Source organism: Punctularia strigosozonata (assembly GCF_000264995.1).
Source record: "Punctularia strigosozonata HHB-11173 SS5 unplaced genomic scaffold PUNSTscaffold_13, whole genome shotgun sequence".
Taxonomy (NCBI): Eukaryota; Fungi; Basidiomycota; class Agaricomycetes; order Corticiales; family Punctulariaceae; genus Punctularia; species Punctularia strigosozonata.
The window spans coordinates 22,582-43,432 of NW_006767445.1; the positions used below are offsets into that span (position 1 = coordinate 22,582).

The 20,851-nt window shown below is 55.7% G+C and overlaps 5 protein-coding genes across 5 annotated transcripts; 3 read left to right on the forward strand and 2 right to left on the reverse strand.

Moving 5' to 3' along the window:
- Positions 1-735: 735 nt before the first annotated feature.
- PUNSTDRAFT_137436 (uncharacterized protein) lies at positions 736-12,857 on the forward strand (the record flags this gene model as incomplete). Its single annotated transcript, XM_007387079.1, has 26 exons — positions 736-852; positions 903-1,198; positions 1,280-1,759; positions 4,465-4,632; positions 4,682-6,086; positions 6,138-7,055; positions 7,114-7,437; positions 7,489-7,949; positions 8,002-8,149; positions 8,197-8,643; positions 8,702-8,866; positions 8,919-9,014; positions 9,066-9,267; positions 9,325-9,723; positions 9,778-9,890; positions 9,940-9,990; positions 10,020-10,236; positions 10,515-10,600; positions 10,653-10,849; positions 10,900-11,879; positions 11,936-12,171; positions 12,225-12,271; positions 12,328-12,525; positions 12,578-12,683; positions 12,740-12,766; positions 12,834-12,857. The coding sequence occupies 26 exons, from the start codon at positions 736-738 to the stop codon at positions 12,855-12,857; spliced, it is 7,908 nt and encodes a 2,635-aa protein (XP_007387141.1).
- Positions 12,858-13,205: 348 nt separating this feature from the next.
- PUNSTDRAFT_122301 (cytochrome P450) lies at positions 13,206-15,051 on the reverse strand. Its single transcript, XM_007387080.1, has 9 exons — positions 14,936-15,051; positions 14,684-14,867; positions 14,539-14,633; positions 14,388-14,479; positions 14,293-14,336; positions 14,225-14,239; positions 14,093-14,175; positions 13,862-14,034; positions 13,206-13,810 (listed from the first exon to the last, which is right to left on the reverse strand). Exons 2-9 carry the CDS (start codon positions 14,811-14,813, stop codon positions 13,498-13,500), a joined length of 945 nt encoding a protein of 314 aa, XP_007387142.1. The 5' UTR covers positions 14,814-14,867; positions 14,936-15,051; the 3' UTR covers positions 13,206-13,497.
- Positions 15,052-15,816: 765 nt separating this feature from the next.
- PUNSTDRAFT_137438 (uncharacterized protein) lies at positions 15,817-16,112 on the forward strand (the record flags this gene model as incomplete). Its single annotated transcript, XM_007387081.1, has 2 exons — positions 15,817-15,948; positions 16,029-16,112. The coding sequence occupies 2 exons, from the start codon at positions 15,817-15,819 to the stop codon at positions 16,110-16,112; spliced, it is 216 nt and encodes a 71-aa protein (XP_007387143.1).
- A 221-nt stretch (positions 16,113-16,333) lies between these two features.
- Positions 16,334-16,902, forward strand: PUNSTDRAFT_137439 (uncharacterized protein; the record flags this gene model as incomplete). The annotated part of the gene is made up of 4 exons (XM_007387082.1): positions 16,334-16,503; positions 16,563-16,645; positions 16,708-16,814; positions 16,867-16,902. 4 exons carry the CDS (start codon positions 16,334-16,336, stop codon positions 16,900-16,902), a joined length of 396 nt encoding a protein of 131 aa, XP_007387144.1.
- A 544-nt stretch (positions 16,903-17,446) lies between these two features.
- On the reverse strand, positions 17,447-20,685 carry PUNSTDRAFT_127817 (MFS general substrate transporter). The gene is made up of 15 exons (XM_007387083.1): positions 20,550-20,685; positions 20,240-20,492; positions 20,052-20,179; positions 19,913-19,984; positions 19,770-19,854; positions 19,520-19,689; positions 19,333-19,446; positions 19,063-19,254; positions 18,843-18,994; positions 18,702-18,760; positions 18,535-18,637; positions 18,436-18,470; positions 18,166-18,377; positions 17,957-18,106; positions 17,447-17,887 (listed from the first exon to the last, which is right to left on the reverse strand). The coding sequence occupies exons 1-15, from the start codon at positions 20,602-20,604 to the stop codon at positions 17,568-17,570; spliced, it is 2,100 nt and encodes a 699-aa protein (XP_007387145.1). The 5' UTR covers positions 20,605-20,685; the 3' UTR covers positions 17,447-17,567.
- Between the last annotated feature and the right edge of the window lie 166 nt (positions 20,686-20,851).

Below are 20,851 nucleotides of genomic sequence, written 5' to 3' on the forward strand. Positions count from 1 at the left end.
GGTATATCTGCCGAAGTATGGGAACGTGCTCACGCAACAGATTGCGATGAATTAGCGATATCCGTGTATACCGCGTGCAACCTCCACGAATCTATGCATTCTATTGCATTCTATTCTATATGATACTGGCTCATCCATATCCTCTGGACTCGAGGGCCGGTACTAGTGTATACTACAACTGAATCACTTAACTGAACACATGGTGGATTTGTGCCAGTGCGAGGCTGTGTGCAAGTACGTACCCTGGCTCCTCCCACACCACTCTGTAGTGTGCGCCAACTGCAGAATGTCTGCGTCAGCCGGCGCTCCGGATCTCTACTATTGTGGCTGTCTCGCCTGTAAAGAGAAAGGCACGATGATGCGCTCTCGTGCAACCTGGTTCAGGCATCGAGATGCATGCGAGCAGCAACGGAAGGACGGCCTGATACCTGCGCTCACCGAGAGTCAAGCTCTACAGCAACCTTTCGGGCAGCAACACTCTGGACCCCACCTTGGTGTCCCACACCCTACAGAACATCCCCGACGACGTTCTCGGTCTCGGAGCACATCACGCCAAATCGGGGACAGGAGAACGATCTCTGTGACAGCGCACGATCATAATGATAACGGACAAGAGCTGACGACTGGTGGAGATGGCGTTCAGCTCGCAGAAGATGATGCAGTGCGTATAGGCTCCAATTTGACATCCTGAAGTCTCTCTAACATACGCTTCTACTGAACAGCTGTTGCATAACCATGGCAGTCCCCCCGTCCCCCGCTCAACTTCTCCCCCGCAGGACTGTGCCCAACCACATCTCACGCCTGCCCGTGCCCATCGACTTGGCCCTCTGCCCCGTGAAAACCCTAAGGACGGTGTGCTGCCGCCATCGTCGACAATCCCAGCGTTGAACACCAGCCTCCAGTTCATTGAGGCCCTTCGCTCCACTTCGGCTCTTGAGGACACAGGTCTTGAAGATGATACGATTCATCGCATACGAAACCCCTTCCGGACTCCACCGCTGCTCACACCCGACGAGCAGCTGTCAATTGACATATTCCTCGCCGTCACAGACGGATCGGAGAAGATCTATGATCTCACATGTAAAGCTGTTATGCGGTGCCACCCGGGAGATTGTCTACTCTCGTACTATCTTGTCAAGAAAAAGATTGCAGATCTCACTGGCGTGTACCCTATAATCACTGACATGTGTCCGAACTCGTGTGTGGCTTACGCGGGTCCATATTGCAATCTTGAAGAATGCCCTCACTGTCATGAACCACGCTATGAGATTGCCAACAGCAAGCGAAGTACGCGACAGCAGTTCAGCACGTTCCCCGTTGGCCCTCAGATACAAGCACGTTATTGTCACTCGGACGGGGCTCGTCTCATGCGTCATAGAGCTGGAATGATGCAGGACATACTTGACGAGCTCGAAGACAACCACTTGCTCGAAAATATCGAGGACATCTACCACGGGTCCTTGTTCTGGGATGCGTATCAAAGAGGTCGTATTGGTGGCGATGATGTTGCCCTCATATTCTCGATGGACGGGGCCCAGTTGTTTGAGCACAAGGCGTCTAATTGTTGGATCTACATTTGGATCGTGGCCGACATGCCGCCAGACCACCGCTACAAAAAAAAGTACATCATTCCCGGAGTTATCGTTCCTGGACCAAACAAACCAACAAATCCCGACTCTTTCCTTTATGTCGGGCTGCAGCATGTTGTTGCACTTCAGAAGGAGGGCCTCCAGATCTGGGACGGCGAGCAACGGAGAATGTTCACCTCATATCCATTCATTTTTCTAGGCGAAGCTGATGCTGTTGGAGCACCCGAGCTTAACGGATATGTTGGTCATAGTGGAAAACAAGGATGCCGAGTACGATGTGGTTATGTGGGACGTCGAAAACCTGGTGGTGGTCACTACTATGCAGTTTCCCTCAAACCTATTGGCTACGAAGAACCAGGATGCGATCATCCAGATGTCGAACAGCCAACAGAGGCTCAGACTGAGGAAGAGTATATCGCTGATGTCTGCAAAATTGTTGGCTCCCAGACAATAACTCGCTATGCAACACATCGCCTGGAGACGGGCTTGGTCAAGCCCAGTATATTCCTTGGTCTTCCTCGAGCACATCGGCTTGACATTCCCGACCTTTTCTGCGGTGACATCATGCATGCTTTTGGTTTAAATATCACGGATCTCATATACAAGCTTCTCCGTGGAATGATTGACTGCGACACCAGGAATGGTGATCACAAGTCACTGTGGCGAACCTGGGCTGTTCTGGCCAGTGAACAGGAATGGACTCGACATGAGGAGCTCGTTGCATCGGCAAAGCAATATCTTCCCGGATTCTTTGACAGAGCACCTCGCAATCCGGCGCAGAAAGTTAATAGCGGATATAAGTGTGTCGAGTTTCTGCACTGGATCTTTGGCCTTGCTCCGGCATTCCTTCATGGAGTCCTACCAGAAGAATTCTGGCGCCATTTCTGCAAGCTTGTTGCTGGAACTCGTAGTGTATTCAAGCGGAAGAACACACGGACCAGTCTACACGTGGCGCACAATCAGCTTTTCGAATTCAAGCATGGTCTTGAGGAAATGTATGCTGAACGGAAGATATCCCGTATGCATTTCATGCCGCAGGCGACACATGGTATCACACATGGGCCCAGTGACACAATCCGTGTTGGACCATTGGTGTGCAGTTCACAGTTCGCAATGGAACGGACTATCGGTGACCTTGGTGCAGAACTGAAGCAGCCGTCCAACCCCTTTGCAAACCTTGCTCAGCGTGCACTTCGACGTGCACAGGTGAACAGTCTCAAGGCAATATACCCTTGCTTTGACTACGAAGCCTCCAATCAGCAAACACAACGGCAAACCCCTCACAAGGCAGTGCAATGTGGATTTACATTGCTTCATGCGCGAGAAGATCGAGCACGTCCCGTTCATGACTGCGAAGCATTGGTGATCGAGGCATACTTCGAGACTATTGGTGGCGCAGCTCTTCGGTCACGCTGGATACAGGAAGGCCGTTCCATTTGTAGATGGGCTCGTGTACAAACACCTAGCGGGCAAATAATCAGATCCGCATGGAAGGAGCTTACGCGGAAAACTACACGGATTAGCCGTAACATCAGGGTACATCCAACATTTTCTGTTATTGAATTTATGCTAACTTAAGCCCTAGTTCCGTGACATTGATGGAGGGGGAGGCATTCACTATGCCGAAGTTGTGTACTATTTCTGGTACGAGGTCCATGGGTTTAAGCGTGGATTTGCGCTAGTCCGCAAGTATGGCCCAGTAAATGCTGAGCTGCTAGAGGCGTCATCAGGAACAGTATGGGCAGCACAAACCATAGGTGACCAAGGGCTTCTCGTCATAGGTGTTGAAAACATCATTGCATGTGTCGCAATGATCCCGCACACGTTCGGACTTGGACCACAAGACAACAGACAATCAATAGAACTCTATTTTGTCATGGACAAGATATGGGATGCCATAGGCGAGATGGGTGAGATCATTAGTGCAAATGACGACGATGAACGCAGCGATGAGGAGAATTAGATGTGGTCAGACCTGTATGTAGCACCTTATGACCGTGTGACCCATAGTTAGGGTCCATGCATCGCAACCGGTTTTTCACGTTCTCAACCCAGTACATCCTGTCCAAACCTACCGTATTACTTCGCTTCATGCAACATTCACTGCACTGCTGAAGCCTATGGGTGGCTATATGACGAAGATCAATATGATGAACGGAGCTTTGTTCACAGCAACGACTACGACACAGCGACAGCCGTGACAGCGAGACCGTGTTTGAATGGGTTTACTTTCGCCAGGGCCATGGGCACGGGCCTTGGTAAGGTCGTGCACCATCTGGGCCTGCTCAGATTGGATAGGTCGGAGGAACGGGTGTGCGTCTATAACGGCACTGTGCCCAGCCGTTGCAAGATGAACCCCGGGACGACCTCGCATGCTAACCCCCCATTCAACCTACGTGTCCCAAAGTCATCGTGCGCGCTTCCACCATGTTTGACACGATCCGGCCCATGGTATGTTCTATATGCTTCTCCTGTTCCAACAAAACACTCTGATACTGTGCTCAGGGTATGACATCGCATTTCACACCTCAGGCTGGTTGTCACACCAAACTAGCTCGCGACATTTTGGCCTTCAACCCCCCTACCAACGTGGAATGCGCATTTTGCTTTGTTCGGCCTACACGCACGCCTCAGACGGGTCGCCGCTTGTCATCGCGTCTTGCGCACTCGCGCAAGCGCGCATAGCTCTTCGGCCTCAAACGGGCTTGGTCTCGACGCTACGGGATTCCCCTCAATGCCAATCACGACCACCAAAGCACGCGTCTCGCGTGGCTTGTTCAATGCGCACAACTCGGCCGCGTCTCCACTCGCATCACGACTCGCGCATGCGCACGCAGCTCTCCGGCCTTTGATGGCAACGGTTTCGACCCTGCAGGTCGCCCTCAACGCCACCTAACAACGTGGAAGTGCGCATCTTATGCGGTTCGGCCCACTCCCGCGAATGGTACGCGTCACCCTTCGCTACCACGGTCGCGCGCGCGCACGCGCAGCTCTCCGGTTTTCAATGGAGCAAGAAGTGGGCCCCGCGCCTCGTCAAGACTAGGTGAGCATCTATCGTCCGTTTGCGTAACGATTTGCTGAGGAAAGCGCAGCGACGGCACGGTGCACCTCGACACACCGTTCTCTCGCCTCTTGGGCAAGCCCCCGATCATGGTGGCGGGCATGACGCCGACGACCGTCAAGGCCGGCTTCGTCTCCGCAGTGCTTTCCGCGGGGTACCATGTCGAACTCGCCGGCGGCGGACACTACAACCCCGCCGCGCTGCGCGCCAAGGTCGCCGAGATCCAGACCAAGATCCCGCCGGGGATCGGGCTCACGCTGAACGCGCTGTACATCAACTCGCGCCAGTTCACGTTCCAGTTCCCGCTATGGCAGGAGATGCGCCGCGAGGGCCTCCCCATCGAAGGCTTCTGCGTCGCGGCCGGTATTCCGACCACTGAGAAGGCGGGCGAGATCATCGAGGGCCTCCGCAGCGCCGGCATTCGCCACGTCAGTTTCAAGCCCGGTTCGGTGGATGGCATCCGTCAAGTCGTCAGCATCGCCGCGGCCAACCCCGACTTCCCCGTTATCATGCAGTGGACCGGAGGACGCGCCGGTGGCCACCACTCGTGCGAAGACTTCCACCAGCCCATCCTGTCGACCTATGGCACTATCCGTCACCAGCCTAACATCGTTCTCGTTGGTGGCTCTGGCTTCGGCGGGGCTGACGACGTCTGGCCCTACCTTACCGGCGAGTGGTCTGTGGAGAAGTTCGGCGCGCAGCCGATGCCGTTCGACGGCTTCCTGTTCGCGTCTCGCGTCATGGTCGCCAAGGAGGCACACACCAGCCCGTCCGTCAAGGACCTCATCGTCGCCGCCTCCGGCGTGGACGATGCGCAGTGGGAGGGCACGTACGTGAAGGAGACGGGTGGTATCCTCACCGTCCAGTCTGAGCTCGGCGAACCGATCCACAAGGTCGCGACGCGGGGCGTGAAGCTCTGGAAGGAGTTCGACGAGACCGTCTTCAAGCTGCCGAAGGAGAAGCGCATCGTCTGGCTCAAGGAGCGCAAGTCGGAAGTCATTGCGAAGCTTAACAGAGACTTTGCCAAGCCGTGGTTTGGGTGGAAGAAGGGTGACGTGGTCGCCGAGGACATCGCCGATATGACTTACGAGGAGGTGCTGCTGCGCATGGTGCGCTTGATGTACGTCGCGCATGAGGGACGATGGATCGATACCTCGCTGCGGAATCTCACCGGCGACTGGCTGAGACGCACGGAGGAGCGGTTTACGGGTGTGAACGGCGGGAAGCCGAAGCCGAGCATGTTGCAATCCTTCACGTCGCTTGACGAGCCGCTGCCGTCCATCGAAAAATCCCTCAACCTGTACCCGCTCGCCAAGGAGCAGCTGCTGGCAGTGGAGGATAAGGCGTACTTCCTCACGATCTGCCAGCGTCCTGGCCAGAAGCCCGTTCCGTTTATTCCCGTATTGGACGCGTCCTTCGAAGTCTGGTTTAGAAAGGTGCGTCTTCCTAGTTTGTGTTTTGATCATCATGTCTGACGGTGGTTTCAGGATTCGCTCTGGGCCGCGGAGGACATCGAGGCAGTATTCGACCAAGACCCGCAGCGTGTTTGCATCCTGCAAGGTCCCGTTGCGGCGAAGCACGCTACCATTAAGGACGAGCCTATCAAGGACATGCTCGACAATATCACCTCATTGCTCGTTGACAAACTCGTTGAGCGCCAATACGCCGGCGACAAGAGCAAGATTCCCACCGTCGACTACCTCGGTTCTGCGCCTGCTGTTGCTTCGTTCCCTGCGGGCGTTAACGCCACACGAGATGAGAACTCAGTGTCCTTCAGCATCGGGTCGGACGTTCCGTCGACAGAGGCCTGGCTTGAAGCCCTTGCAGGCCACAAGCTTTCATGGCTTTGCGCATTCCTCGCCTCGACGACCATCGTTCAGGGCACGTCCTACATCGACAACCCCGTCCGCCGCCTGTTCGCGCCTCGTGCGGGCCAGAAGGCAGTTATCCGGCTCAGCGGCGGCTCGCCGATCGGCGTCAAGCTGTTCGGTGCCGCCCGTTCCGAGGGTGTTCACAAGCCTGCGTTCGAGGCCGTGGACGTCAAGTACGACGCCGCGCAGCGGCTTATCAACCTGACGATCTTCGAGGATCGTCGCGACGCTTCCGTGCCGCTGTTGCTCCAGTTCAAGTACACCCCCGAGACCGGCTACGCTCCCATACGTGAGGTCGCCGAGGGTCGCAACCAGCGTATCAAGGAGTTCTACTGGAAGCTTTGGTTCGGCAATGATTCGACTCTGCCTGCGCTCGACGTGCACGAGACTTTCGTCGGTTCTGAGGTTCGCATCGAGGCGCCAGACATCGAGTCCTTCTGCGCCGTTGTTGGTAACCAGGGCGAGGCGTTCAAGACCACCCGGACCGAGGTCGTCAAGGCTCCCATGGACTTCGCCATCGTTACAGGCTGGCAGGTATGTCATATCCATATGTTTTCATGTGATCAGGCGGGAGCTGAGTGCGCGATTCTAGGCTATCATGAAGTCGATCTTCCCTGCATCTATTGATGGCCATTTGCTAAAGCTCGTCCATCTGACCAACGGATTCAAGATCGTCGACGGCGCGAAGCCGCTCAAGGCAGGCGATATCTGCAGGGCCGAGGCGAAGATTGTTTCCGTCGTCAATGGCGATGCCGGCAAGACGGTGAAGGTCAAAGGTCATGTTTACAGCCAGGGCAAGCCCGTCGTCGAGGTCGTGTCGTCCTTCCTCTACCGTGGACGGTTCACCGATTACGAGAACACCTTTGAGACCACCGAAGAACCCGATTACCTCGTGGAGATCCCCAACGACGCGGCGGTCGGCGTTATCCAGAGCAAGGAGTGGTTCGAGTGAGACGATGACACCAAGCCCCTTCAAGCCGGTACCGGGCTTATCTTCCGCATCAAGTCCGAGATATCATTCAAGAGCAAGAGCTCGTACCGCTCGCTGACCGTCACGGGTGACGTTTTCGTCCGCGACCAGTTGAAGCGCCTCGTCAAGGTCGGCACCGTCGACTTCGATCAAGAGGACTGCCACGGCAATCCGGTTCTGGCTTACCTGCAGCGTCACGGCAAGCCGCAGGGCTTGCTCTCCCCTCTGCCAAACGATGGTTACTCGCTGTCCAATGAGCCAGCGACCTTCGTCACTCCGTCGACCAACGAACCCTACTCCAAGGTGTCCGGCGACTTTAACCCGATCCATATCAACCCTTACTTCTCGAACTATGCCTCTCTTCCTGGTACCATAATGCACGACATGTGGTCGAGCGCGGCCACTCGCCGCTATGTCGAGACGATCGTTGCTCAAGGCAACCCAGACCGCGTCAAGTTGTACGTCTTCATTGTGCGTTCATCGACTGCTTAATACTGACATTGCATCAAGGTACGAGGTCGCCTTTGTGGGGATGGTCCTCCCCGGGGACGAACTGAACGTCAAGCTCCGCCGCATCGGCATGAGGAACGGCAACATGGCAATCAAGGTTGAGACCTTCAACCAGCGTGGGGAGAAGGTCCTTGACGGCTCCGCCGAGGTCGCGCAACCTACCACTGTTTACGTCTTCACTGGCCAGGCTCGCAGGAGCCGGGCATGGGCATGGAGCTTTACAGCATCTCGCCAGCTGCTAGCGCTGTGTGGGACGCTGCCGACGCCCATCTCACGACTGTTTACGGGTTCTCGGTCATCGATATCGTCAAGAACAACCCCAAGGAGAAGACGGTGCACTTCGGTGGTCTCAAGGGCCAGGCTATCCGCCAGCGTTATATGGAGATGACTTACGACACAATGGATCGTGACGGCAATATTCGGACGCTCCCGTTGTTCGGAGACATCAACATTCGTTCGCCTCAGTACACGTTCAGCCACCCCAACGGTCTCCTCTTCGCTACTCAGTTCGCTCAGATCGCGCTCGTCGTGGTGGAGAAAGCGGCGTTTGGGTGTATGCGTGCGAAGGGGTTCGTGCAGCCTGACTGTGCATTCGCCGGTCACTCGCTCGGCGAGTACTCCGCGCTCGCGTCCATCGCCGACGTTTCTTCCCATCTCATCTCTCGTCGACGTCGTCTTCTACCGTGGTATCACTATGCAGCGCGCTGTGGAACGCGACGAGCACAACCGCTCCAACTACGCTATGTGCGCGGTTAACCCGAGCAGGATATCGCATTTGTTCTCAGATGCCGCTTTGCGTGAGGTTGTTGACGCGATCGCACATCGCACTGGCTGCCTCCTTGAAATCGTCAATTACAACGTCGAGGTACGGCTCGGATACTTCTCAGCGTTGTCAGTCTGCTCACTTGAAATCATAGGGTCAACAATATGTCACTGCTGGCGAGCTGATTGCGCTGCAGACGCTCACTACCGTGCTCAACTACCTGAAGGTCCAGAAGGTTGATATTGCGAAGGTATGCGTCCCTTCTGGATATCGTTGTTCTCTCCCTCAACGCTGCACGCAGTTGACGGAGCAGCTGAGCATCGAGAAGGTCAAGGAGATGCTGGCGGAGATCATCGACTCGTGCTACCAGCGCTCGCAGGAGCTGCAGGAGGCCGAGGGCTACATTACGCTCGAGCGTGGGTTCGCGACAATCCCGCTTCCTGGCATCGACGTGCCATTCCACTCGCGTTACCTGTGGGCCGGTGTTATGCCGTTCCGTGCATGTAAGCCTGCAATGCCGCATTCGGTTGAACTACGCTGACGACGCCTTTACGTGACAGATCTGTCCAAGAAGATCAACGCTGCTCACCTGAACCCCGACATGCTCATCGGCAAATACGTCCCCAGTCTGATTGCCAAGCCCTTCGAAGTCTCTCGCGAGTACGCGCAGATCATCTACGACCAGACGTCCTCGCCTCGTCTCGACAAGCGGAACTGGGAAGAAGAACAGTGGGCCGCGCCGCACCAGCGCCGGAAGCTTGCCTACGCGATCCTCGTCGAGCTGCTGGCCTACCAGTTTGCATCGCCCGTGCGATGGATCGAGACTCAGGACATCCTGTTCACCCGCTACGACTTCGATCGCTTCATCGAGATCGGTCCCTCGCCGACGCTCACGGGCATGGCTTCGCGCACTCTGAAGGCGAAATACAAGAGCCAGGATGATTCGCATGGCCGCCGCCGTACTATCCTTTGCCACGCTAAGCACACCAAGGAGATTTATTACTAGTTCGAAGACGCTCCGGAGGAAGCCGCAGAGTCACCCGAGGAAACGCCCATAGCGGCTCTCGTGGCAGCAGTCGCCACGCCCGTAGCTGCTGCAGCCGCACCTGCTCCTGCGGTTGCTGCTGTCAGCTCCCATCAGGCCGATCGAAATCCTCACCGTGATCGTCGCGCAGAAGCTGAAGAAAGCGGACGAGGTGTCTTTGTTGAAGTCAATCAACGACCTGGTGAGCGGTAAATTGACGCTGCAAACGAGATTCTTGGCGACCTTCATCTCGAGTTTTCTTCGGCGCCGAAGAAGGGTGAGGAGCTGCCCCTCGAACAACTCGGCTCGACTTTGACCGGTACTGGCGGCCTGGGTAAATACATCTCTGTCCTCGTTTCTCATCTCATTGGTGGGAAGATGCCTGGCTGCTTCAACATCTCCGCCATCAAATCGTACCTCTCAGAATCATGGGACTTGAGGCCCTCTTGTGTGCGATGATCATGTAGCTGTAGCCAGTTGAATGATATGGTCCATGTATGTAGTTTGTCAAAAACTCGGTGCGAGAGCACGTAGCTACCCGGTCGGGAAATAACAGTGTGATCGCCGGAGTCGACACGCTACTCCTCGAACCGCCGGCGTGACCTGTTGGTTGGTTACCTCAAGGTCTACACCCCTGTCATTCCACACACCTGATGCAGCATAACACCTTGCCCTTACCGCGTTTGGGATTATTCAATGGAACTTCTCCTCTGACCATCTCAACAGATGTGAATTATCTGACACCGACCGGGTCACCGAACCCGAACATTATGGCATTGCATGATGAGAACTCTGCGTCTTTGCATGGGCAGGTCAGTTCATGCTGACTTTCTGTTCACAAACTGCTCTGATCAGTTTGTGTAGACCACTTCGGGGCTTCGCTCACCGTTCACATTTGCTGGTAGCGCCAGCCCGGATGTGTTGATCCAACAGCGCATAGGCTGTGCCGATCACGACACCCTGGTCCGCTGCAACAATATGGCATACCTTGGAGTGGTAGCCCGTCTGCAATGTGTACAGCAGGAGAGGGATGTCCTACAGATTCGTCTTGACGAACAAATGTGAGACATGTACCTTTATATGATGGCGAACTAACCTTATCTCCTGGTAGACTTCTTTACGACCGTCTTTTGAATCGTGTCTCCGGCGCCCCCGTATCGACTCCATTTCTCCTTGGATCTCATATGACCCTTCCTACCGGAGCCAATATATCGGTCTGTGGAAAAGTGAAGTATTGGAATTCAGCATCGTGGACGAGGACCGAGCAAGGCGCACCTGGTAGACCAGGCCCACATCTTGACGATGAGAACATCGCTCAGCGTTACATCGAAGATGCCAACGGCAATCCGGTTTCGGGCGCAGTTGCCGCAGCTGCACGGGCTACGACTAACGCATTGCTGTTATCGCTTGCGCAGAATGATCAAGTAGCGCCATCTGCCTCTAGACTCACATACGAGGCCCTCTGCTACCTACATAGCAACCTGGCAAAGCAATTCCCTATGCTTCTCTTCTGCGATGGAGGCATGTGGAAGACCACTGTCCTCATTGGTCAGATATATTCCGGATTCATGAAGACTCACCGAGCTAGGGTTGCAGCTAGTGCTAAAGTCAAATCCGAGGAGCAGAAGGTAGAAGATTTCGATATTCCTTTGTCGCAGGAGTCTAGCAGCAAAAGGACGAAGCATACTCGTACTGAGTCAGTAGATATACGACCTGCGCCCAAGAAGCAGAAAGCGACCACACCACAGCCACACACTCCTGCGACTCCAGATCCTGCTCTGCCAGCGACCATCATCCCATCGATCTCTATCACGCCTGGTACCCCGCATCATCAACCAACGCAGCTTCAGCCTAGTCCACCATCCTCTACGATCTCATCTCTCTCATGTCCCATAGTGGGGCCCGATGTGCAAGCCTCATCAAAAAATGGTGACGACTATACTATTGCCACTCCACTTGAGGACCAAGAGTCACAGAATGGCCCCGTGAGGACGATCACGGACGACCTCGAAGCTTCAGAGCAAGATCCTTCAGCTGGGTCACCAGACGACAACACCATTGTCCCGCAGGTCCCAGGGCCGATGTCATGGCGTAGGTTCTCGTCTCTATATCAGACATCCATAACTGACTTGTAGCCCTCTGCATAGCATCTCATTCGGCATCCTCTCCATCAGATTTATCGCCGCCGGAAACCGAGGCCGCAGTGCAGTCAACACCTGCGCCTCTGGACATCTCCGGCTCAGCGGTAGAAACCAGTCCTGGTCCCTCTGCTAGCATGAGCCCGATGCGCACAATGGACACGGCAGCCTTGGACTTGCTGAGTGACGCCGCAGCATACACGTCAAGTTCTACGAAGCTGCAACCGTCTTCAGAGGGCTCACTAGTACGTCCAAATGCAGTGCTGCGTGATTACAGATATGATTATACCTGTCCCAGCAGATCGTACTTCCTGAATCATCCTATACACGGAAACCGGGTTCCTTGTATGTACAAAGCCTTCGTCTGCATTCAATATGTGCCTGACAGTTCTTGTGAACAGCCCAAACCCAGTTCGTCGGCTGACCCGTAGTTCGAACACCGATGATGACCAGGAACATGCCGGGGCAGCCACCGAGCTGAGCCAGTGTGCCGTTCCTCCAGATCTGCCCTCCAAGGTTGTTAAGGGTAGAGCCAGGAAGGCTGCAGGATCTGACGCACTTTTGTCCACCAAATACAAGGCAGGAACCATTAGCTGGCAGTATGTCATCGTGTATAATTGTCGCTACTTGAAGAACTGATCACTCCTTCAGGTCACTTCTTATGCGGGATATGATTAGTGTAGACGCCAGCGTGACATACAAAGAATATCAGACGAAGTCCGCGTCCATTGCTACAGATGATGTCGAGTATCTGAAGGTATGTTATTCTCTAATGAAGGAGATGACGTCTCTCTCACAATGAACACGTTGCAGAGACTTAAGACTGAAGCAGCAGACATGGTGCGGCTGCTCATAAATGACAACCTATACGCCATCTGTACTGACAACCTGCGTCCTGAATTGTTAGAAAAAGGCCAAAAAGACAGGCTAGCATGCTCTATCTGAAGTTGACAGGACATGGAGAGTTCCGGGGACGTTGCGATGATGTTTTGTTGATTTGGCTTCGGACCGGGAATTCATAGGATTGTACTAATGCATATTCGCAGAGATTTGGGGCTGCCGGATGGCGCAGAATGGTAGCGGATTTAATTTGGGTAGTCAGGTAGTATTACAGCCGTGCTAATCCTCCCATATTGCGTTGAGGGTCTTTGTATCCATCGTCATCCCGAGTGATTCTGATGAGCTGGCGTACACACATGATGATAAGCGTTGCCCTGCAAGGAAAACTGCTCGCAATCCGTTCTCGTCCGACGGGATTCGAACTCTGACAGTATCAAAGCGGATGTGCTCGAATGTTTGTGCTTCGGCATCCGCTGACAATCTGTACGGTACGCGACATTCATGCTACGCTTACACAAGTGATCCCCCACGAGGTATCCGGGAGAACCGGAAAGATACTGAAGGATTCCTTGGCGCTCTGTTGCGAAGCAGTGGCTATGTAACTTAGTCTCAAAATCGTGGATGATTGCAGGTGCCTCCGGATGATAGCGAGGTCCTGCGAGGCCGCTTCACTCTGGTGCTTCTTCCGCTTATCCTGTGATTTCTCCTGGGATATCCTGTACAATACGCTCTCAAAATCCGTTGTTTTCACTGGGCTTCAGCCATGACACGGGACGTGAACAACGCCACCCACTGAGGATCGAGAGTATGTCCTTCCCGTTCGTCAGAGTCTCCTTCATGTCACCATCGCCGCTCAGGAGCGCCCGTTTTCTCTTCCTGTATATATCGACGCTGGTCTTCTCCATGGTATCGATGACATATTTCAGCTCTTGGACCTCGCGAATAGGAAGCAATTCCACAATCCACCTCCTTATCTTAGCGGGGAGCGGGGTCGTCAGCGCCGGAAGAAACTGTATCAGCGGGAAATACGGGAACGCGTTAGGGCTGCGATGTAAGACATGAGCCATCATCAAAATGGGGTGATGTCACTCGTACAGGAGGCTTTCCGCAGCGTGACTGTATACGTTATCCGCGTTCTCTCCTAATGCGCCGAATGAGTGCCCTAGCCCTCCTACTCCAATGTATTCGAGCGCGGATCTAGAAGACCAGTCCAAGACGTCGACAACAGTTTCGCCGTTCTGGACGAGTTTCGTGATGCCAGCGCGTAGCTGATAGGTGCACATCAGAAGTCTAGTAAGAGAAGTTCTGAGTCGGGGTATGGCCTACCTGTTCGGTGACCTGAGAGAACACGGGCTTCATCTGGCGGAGATTTGACGTCGAAAAGACAGGATTGAGCAACTTGCGCTGCCTTTAGACCAGTGAGGTTGATGATCGAAAAGTGTAGCAGCCACAATTACTTTTTATGCTGTTCCCCTAGCAAGAGATCGTCACCCATACCGCTCCCTAGCAAGACAAGGATAACATACCGACGCTTCCTATCAGGCCTTGCCCATAGAACAATCTCGATGACCTGCCCATGAGTCAGCAAGTGACCCCATAGAGTCGAGACAGAGGGGCTCACTCGACAACGCCTAAACTCTCTTCGAAAAGGTCCTGATCTTTCACCAGGATGTGATACAGAGCCCGAGTATCGGACACATACAGCTGCTCATCCTGAATCGATCCGTCAGCCCAACCCCTCTCCGTTTGTCCAGGAAGAACGAGTCACCTACCCCCATGAGTCCATGCACTTTGACGACAGATCCCATGCATACAATGTTATCGTGTAACGGTCCAGCTTCGTAACCCAGAAGCTGCTGCATATTGCCTGGGCACGTTGAATTGGTAGATGTAGCAGAAGACGGGATCAGGACTCACCATAGAACCACGATGCCGGTGTAAGGCTGGGTAGGGTCTTTACCATTGACTTGACGATAGCTTTCTTGTAGAGCGTCCATATCCCGACGACGACAATTCCGGCACTCAACAGAATGGCTGCGTTGTACATGGCAGATGGGTGAGAGAGACGCGCGACGAGATTTGGGTACGAGACGCGGAACGTCTATTGGAGGCCGTGTGAGTAGCTCATTTCAGGCTCTGCTCGGGGCATTGGACAGTACAAATGCTCACGATGCGATTGCGACAGTAACTCAAGGTGAACTGGTCACCAAACCCGCCAGCCAGCCTGAGCGTATCTTGAGCCTCGGCGAAGATTCCAGCGAGCCTGAACGCTGAACTCCTGTCTGTGTAGCCGTTGACCACAAAAAATGAGCATTAGGGCAATTAGTTATAGCCAGTTGTGCAAGCGTCCCTGCAGCGCGTCCAATGAACGTTGCAGAACGGCCGCGTCGGACCTTGCTTGGATGCAGTCCGCGTTCTTTCACACGCTCACTGAACGTCCGGTCGTGGGAATGTTTGTTTTCTGTTGAGCTGCAAGGCTGCAGTAAGTACGGCACTCAGATTCAGCTTGAACGTGAACGTCTACACTCGCAGGCATCGCAATATTGTCAATTGCAGGAAACGTTGACGTTCTGGACTTGCGTTATGTGGGGCCATCACTCACCGCCTTTGCTTCTGTTTTGGCGAACCTGCAGACGATTCATACGCATCTGTTCGAAATTCTTCGCTCTCGGACAATGAGCTCTCGAATCCCATCGACACAGAATCAAAAGCAGCCCGACGATGATATATACTCAAACGCGCGTACCAACTCGGCGACTCGAAGGGGTCGCCATGCGTCCGGGCTTCCTTGTACCGCCGTGCCAGGCCGTGCTCGTCGACCGTCTTGGACATCTCGTGCTCTCATGAGCACCTACGATACGCTCTCCACGTATCCCGTCGCCGTGGTGGCGGTGACTTCCTGATCTTACGCCTTCAAGACGCAGTGCTGCGCAGAGGAGATGCAGACACGAGACAGGGGTGGGTCGGTTGGATCGGTCGGCTCGTGAATGGTGTGTTCTTCAATCCTTGCGTTTCTATTCCTGGATGCCATCAACGGTGGAGATCACGAAATGCCGCGGCGAAAGTACACCGTCAGCGCTGCAGCCCGCATTGTGAACACGACAGATGACCTCTGCGGCACGATTGCCGCCCTTCCCGACGACGTCGATCCTACCCGCATTTCCGAACGCTTCAACGTCGGCGTGAAGATACCGCACTCGAGGGCCTAAGGCGGTGTGCCATCCCATTGACGCATCTCCTGGAAATCGCTGCGTGGCGGCAGGAAACAGAAGATGCGCTGCATCACCAAGCCTTGCTCGCCTACTCCTCTCCGACCGCTTCTTCGCGGGACCTCGGCCAGAACTGAAGGCATGAGAGTGTGAGCGAAGCATTGTACGTCTTACGCCGGTCTCGGCACATGCAGCTTGCCTCATACCGCACCAGCATGACCCATGGCGCCATCTAGGCAGCCAGAGCTCGCAACGTATAAATACTGGACAGCGTAGACCAGCTCTCTCCACCGTTCAACGTTCCACGACAGTAAACCGCCTTACAAGCACTACAACACCGACCTTCACGACGATCACGATGTTCTTCACGCCCTCTAAGCTCTCCCTTGCCCTGTTGGCTTCTCCCTTTGCCGCGCTCGTCTTCGCCTCGCCCGTGAAGCTTTCGATGCGCGACGTGTTCGTTCCGCCCATCACCGCGCCCATCGCCGGCGCTGTGTGGCCCGTCGGCTCGCAGCAGACCGTTACCTGGTGAGAATTTCCATCCGCCGCACCATTCCCAAACGACTAACTCTGCCTATACGACGCAGGGACGTGTCCGACCCGCCTGAGGACATCGCCAATCCGATCGGTACGATCGTTCTCGCCAAGGCTGGCCTCGTTTTGGATCTCGGTGCGTCAAACGCTTTCCCTGAGCCCCTGTGCAGCTGGTTCATGCGTACTATACGTATTCAGACGACCCACTTGCGACCGGTTTCTCCATCCTCGACGGTAGCCACGTCGTCACCGTTCCCGACGTGACACCCGGCGACGACTACTCGCTCGTCCTGTTCGGCGATTCTGTGAGCACCGTTTTCGGGTTGTTCTCAGGTAGCGCGCTGACGACCTCAACAGGGCAACTTCTCTCCGGAGTTCTCCATCACGGCCTGAACATCGATGATCCTGTCGGGTTCAAATTTCGAGCCGCTTCTCGGTGGGAAATTGCGATATGCTGGAGTGAGAGGGGTGTTGAGGCGAATAAAGAAGAAAAACCGTATGGACATTGACGGGTGATGCTTGTTGCAGCTACGATTGTTTTTTGTTGGCATTTCCTACGCCGAGTACGTTTGCCGAGAACTGGTCTACTCGTAATGCATCCGTAGTTTCTGCTCCGTCGTCCGAGCCACGGATTTCACATGTGGACGAAAGCGACAGCAAGGATACATCGATCTTCAATCCTTGGTCTGACTTGTGTCAGTATGCCCGCGTCCTTGTTTTCTTGTCCCGACGACATCGACGAAGCGGAGGCCGAGGAGGCTCGAAGAGGATGAGCTATAGAGGATGAGCGCGAACTGCGCTCCGTGAACGTCGCGCTAGACCGTGCTGCACACGGCATCTAACCTTTGTCGAGTGGTTTACGCCATCCTACGAACCCTCATGCGAGCGAAACGCCAACATGACATCACTGCAAAAGATTTGTTTCTTCCTTCTCTGACAAACAGGGAATATGACAATGGGTATAATATCCGTTGTACATGTGATCCATCAAGCATATAAAGAAAATTTGCGCTTCTATCCTGCGCTTGAGCGTGCATCCGTCCTCGAGCGAAGCATCGTCATCGACTCAACGTCCGATCACCCCTCCACCCCTCCCACGTCCTTGAACCGCCTCTCCCTCTCCCATGCGGACTCCTCAAGCTCCCCCTCCCCATCCGACTCCCGCTCCTTGCCCTGCTCCCTCCTTCCGGATAAATCCCGCCTCCGCCTTCCTCCTCGTCTTCGTCGTCCATCGCGCCGTAGTTCGGCGTGCGGACATGATCGACCGCGCTCTGTTTGTTTCCGAGGTACCACTCCGGGAGGAAGAAGGCGAGCGCGAGCGGGATGATCGAAATGACCGTCGCGACGAGGACCATCACCTTCATCGTGTCGTCGTAAGCTAGCGCGAAAACAGAAAATAATGAGCATTGGATATTCAGAGCGAGCGATCTTGCCCATGATGACGCACCTAGGACGACACCCTCCCTGATGTGGCTTCCATGCGGGTACTTGGTCGCGTTCTCGATACTCCCGAACAGCTCCTTGCGCAGCTTGGCGTCCACGCCGGGCAAATGCCTCTCCAGCGCGCTCGGCATCGTCGTCGACCATATCGCCCCAGCTAGCGCACGCGGTCAGCACCTTGCAGCGAAGGGATGGGACGGTCCGACGGGGGCTCACCGATCGCACCGCCCGTCGCTGCCCCGATCTCCGTCACGAGCAGCACGAGCGCGATCACCACCGCGACGTCCGCGTGGCTCACGCTCGCCTGCGACCCGACCTGGCTCGCTACGCTTGCGAGCCCTCCGCCTCCGCCTTGGAGTATCTGCGTGAGCACGAGCTCGGGGGCGGACGCGCCGCGACGACGGGAGTGGATCATCAGGATCACGCCACTGACAAGGGGAGAGGGTAAGCATACATGAACGCGCGCGCGACTGAGGGGCGACGTACGCGACCCTAGTGAATAAGCCGACGATGAGCGTTCTCTGTGTGCAGGGAAAGGCGTAAGAATGGATGTACGCATGTCCGGATGGGCGTGAGGTGTCGTACCTTATATCCCCTTACTCTTTGCATCACCACGCCCCCCATGATCGCGAAGACGCTGAGGGAGACGACCTGGATCTGCGTAAAGTACGTCGTGCTCCTGAGCGACCTACATCTCTCACAGGATCAGTCGATCGTGACCAAACACCCAAAGGCAATCGTGCGACGCTCACCAAGACTTGACGACGAGGATGAACGAAAAGAGGTACGTCTGCGTGACGTAAAATGCCATCTAACCCCGAGGACGGCATGCATCAGCACCTCGTACGCGACAGACAAGACAGACAACGGGAGGGGGGAAGGGCGGTTCTCACGAAATCGAACGCGCCGACGAGCGTGGTGATCACGACCGTCCTGTTTCTGACAAACCGCTTGGCGACGACCGGATACGTCGCGTGCGTAAAGTCCCAGTATCCGAAGAACCCCAGACACGCCACGCCGGCCAGCAACATCAGCGGTATCCGAGCTACATCCCACGTTACGGTCCGTCAGCATTGCTATCCTCGAAGCTTGATAGTGCGGCCAGCCACTCACGGTCCCTCCATCCCCCGTCCAGACGCTCGCTGAGCGTGAGCGGAACGAGGATGAGCGCCACGGCGCTCCCGAGCAGCGTCAGTCCGACGAGGTCGAGCTGCTCGCTCGCGGTGACGAACGTCTGCAGCTTGCTGGGCTTGATCGTGCGGAGCGAGGGCAACGAAGGCGGGCGGCGGTGCAGCGGCGAAGAGCCTGCGCGGATCGCCGTTTCCATCCATCAACGATCGGATTCAAAAGGGTGGAAAGGAAGGGTAGGAGGGAAGGGCGCACCGACGCCGAGCGCGGGATCGACCAGGCCGCGTTTCTTCGCCTTGCGTTCCGCCCACAGCAGCGTGAGCACGAGGGGAGAGAGCGCGAGCGGGACGAGGATGGCGAACATCGCGTCTGTCCCGCGTCCAGAAAGAACGAGTTCAGCGACGCGGGAGGAGAAAGAGGCTGGAAATGAGACGAGACGTACATCCCCATCGCCAGCCGATGCTGTTCAGTACCGCGCTGGAGATGTTCGCGCCGACGAAGGCGTTGAGGATGAAGGGCGCGGTCGCGAGCGCGGAGACGAGGCCACGGGCGGAGAGGGGGGTGATGTCGGCGATGATGATCGAGGTGAGGAGTTGGAGCCCGGTGTAACCACTGCGTAGATGCCGGGAGGAGGGGCAATGAGGACCGGGTTCAGATGGGCTGTAGAGCGCAGCGGAAGAGGAGAGACGTACACAGCGTAGATAAGGATGCCAGCTGCGACGAAGGCGATGTGCGTCGCCGTCGCGATGACGAGGTAGCCCACGACATAGAAGCAAACTGGTTCGGGCCCCCGTCAGTAATGACGTGTCGATGTTACAAAGGAAGAGGGACGCACGAACGACGACATAGGCCTTCCCGCGAGAGGAGACATCGGCGACCTTGGCGATGACGGGTTTACCGACTGCGACTGTACGGCGCATATACGGCGCATATAGTGAGCGCTACGTCCACGATTAGATGGAAGGTGAGCGCACGGATGATAGACTGCGCGACCTGGATCGCGGAGATGAGCGCGTGCCCGCCAAAGGCGGAGGTGGCAAAGTTGAGGTAGGAATAGGTCGTGCTGGCGTCGAGCGAGTAGATGTACGACGCCAGCGCCAGACTAACCGGGTCGTCGTCGTCGTCAGTCCAGCATGATCGATAAGGTCGTATTAAGACGCACCCGACGAAAAGGCACCATTTCGAGAAGCGGCCGTAGACGTGCTCGGTCGCCTCGATCGTGATGACGCCCGCTTGCGCGTCCGGATCGGGCTCCGCCTCGTCGTCGCCCTCCAACAGCTCGTCGTCCTCGTCGCCGTCCTCGATGTCGTCCAGTCCGTGAACGTTGACATAGAGCTCCGGACGCAGCAGCGCGTCCGCATCGTCGAGGCGCGGGCCAGTTGGATCCGACGGCGAAGAAGGGTCGCGGTCGCCGCCTGACGCATCTCCGTATCAGATTAGATTGTGGTGGGCGCCGAAGCCGCCAGGCTCACGGGTTTGGCTCGGTTCGCGCGAGCGGGGCAGGAGCGTATATCCTCCTCTGGTCATCTCCTCATCTCCTTGTGCGCGACAGAAAAAAACGGTGACAAGCGGGAAAAAGAGGACGACGGTGGGTGGTGGAAGACGGAGGTGAGAGAGGGACGTGGGGGCCTAATTTGATCGATGGCTATGATTCACGTCCCGGGCGCGCGCGGCGCAGTTAGCTTCCGAACGGCCCAGAGAGGGAAAAAGGAACGGGGGCTAAAAATCCGCGGTGGCGTTCTGCGCTACACAGGAGGACAACACCATATACGGT

What these genes read in the sequence shown, in the direction of transcription:
- PUNSTDRAFT_122301 (XM_007387080.1), bottom strand. Translation starts at nt 14,813, where the DNA reads ATGTACAACGCAGCCATTCTGTTGAGTGCCGGAATTGTCGTCGTCGGG. An exon ending in AAGTGCATGGACTCATGGGG is followed by an intron (nt 14,480 to 14,538) that starts GTAGGTGACTCG and finishes GGATCGATTCAG; the next exon opens with GATGAGCAGCTGTATGTGTC. An exon ending in TCTCTCAGGTCACCGAACAG is followed by an intron (nt 14,035 to 14,092) that starts GTAGGCCATACC and finishes TGCACCTATCAG; the next exon opens with CTACGCGCTGGCATCACGAA.
- PUNSTDRAFT_127817 (XM_007387083.1), bottom strand. Translation starts at nt 20,604, where the DNA reads ATGACCAGAGGAGGATATACGCTCCTGCCCCGCTCGCGCGAACCGAGC. An exon ending in AGCGACGGGCGGTGCGATCG is followed by an intron (nt 18,107 to 18,165) that starts GTGAGCCCCCGT and finishes CGCGTGCGCTAG; the next exon opens with CTGGGGCGATATGGTCGACG. An exon ending in CAGGGAGGGTGTCGTCCTAG is followed by an intron (nt 17,888 to 17,956) that starts GTGCGTCATCAT and finishes TTTTCGCGCTAG; the next exon opens with CTTACGACGACACGATGAAG.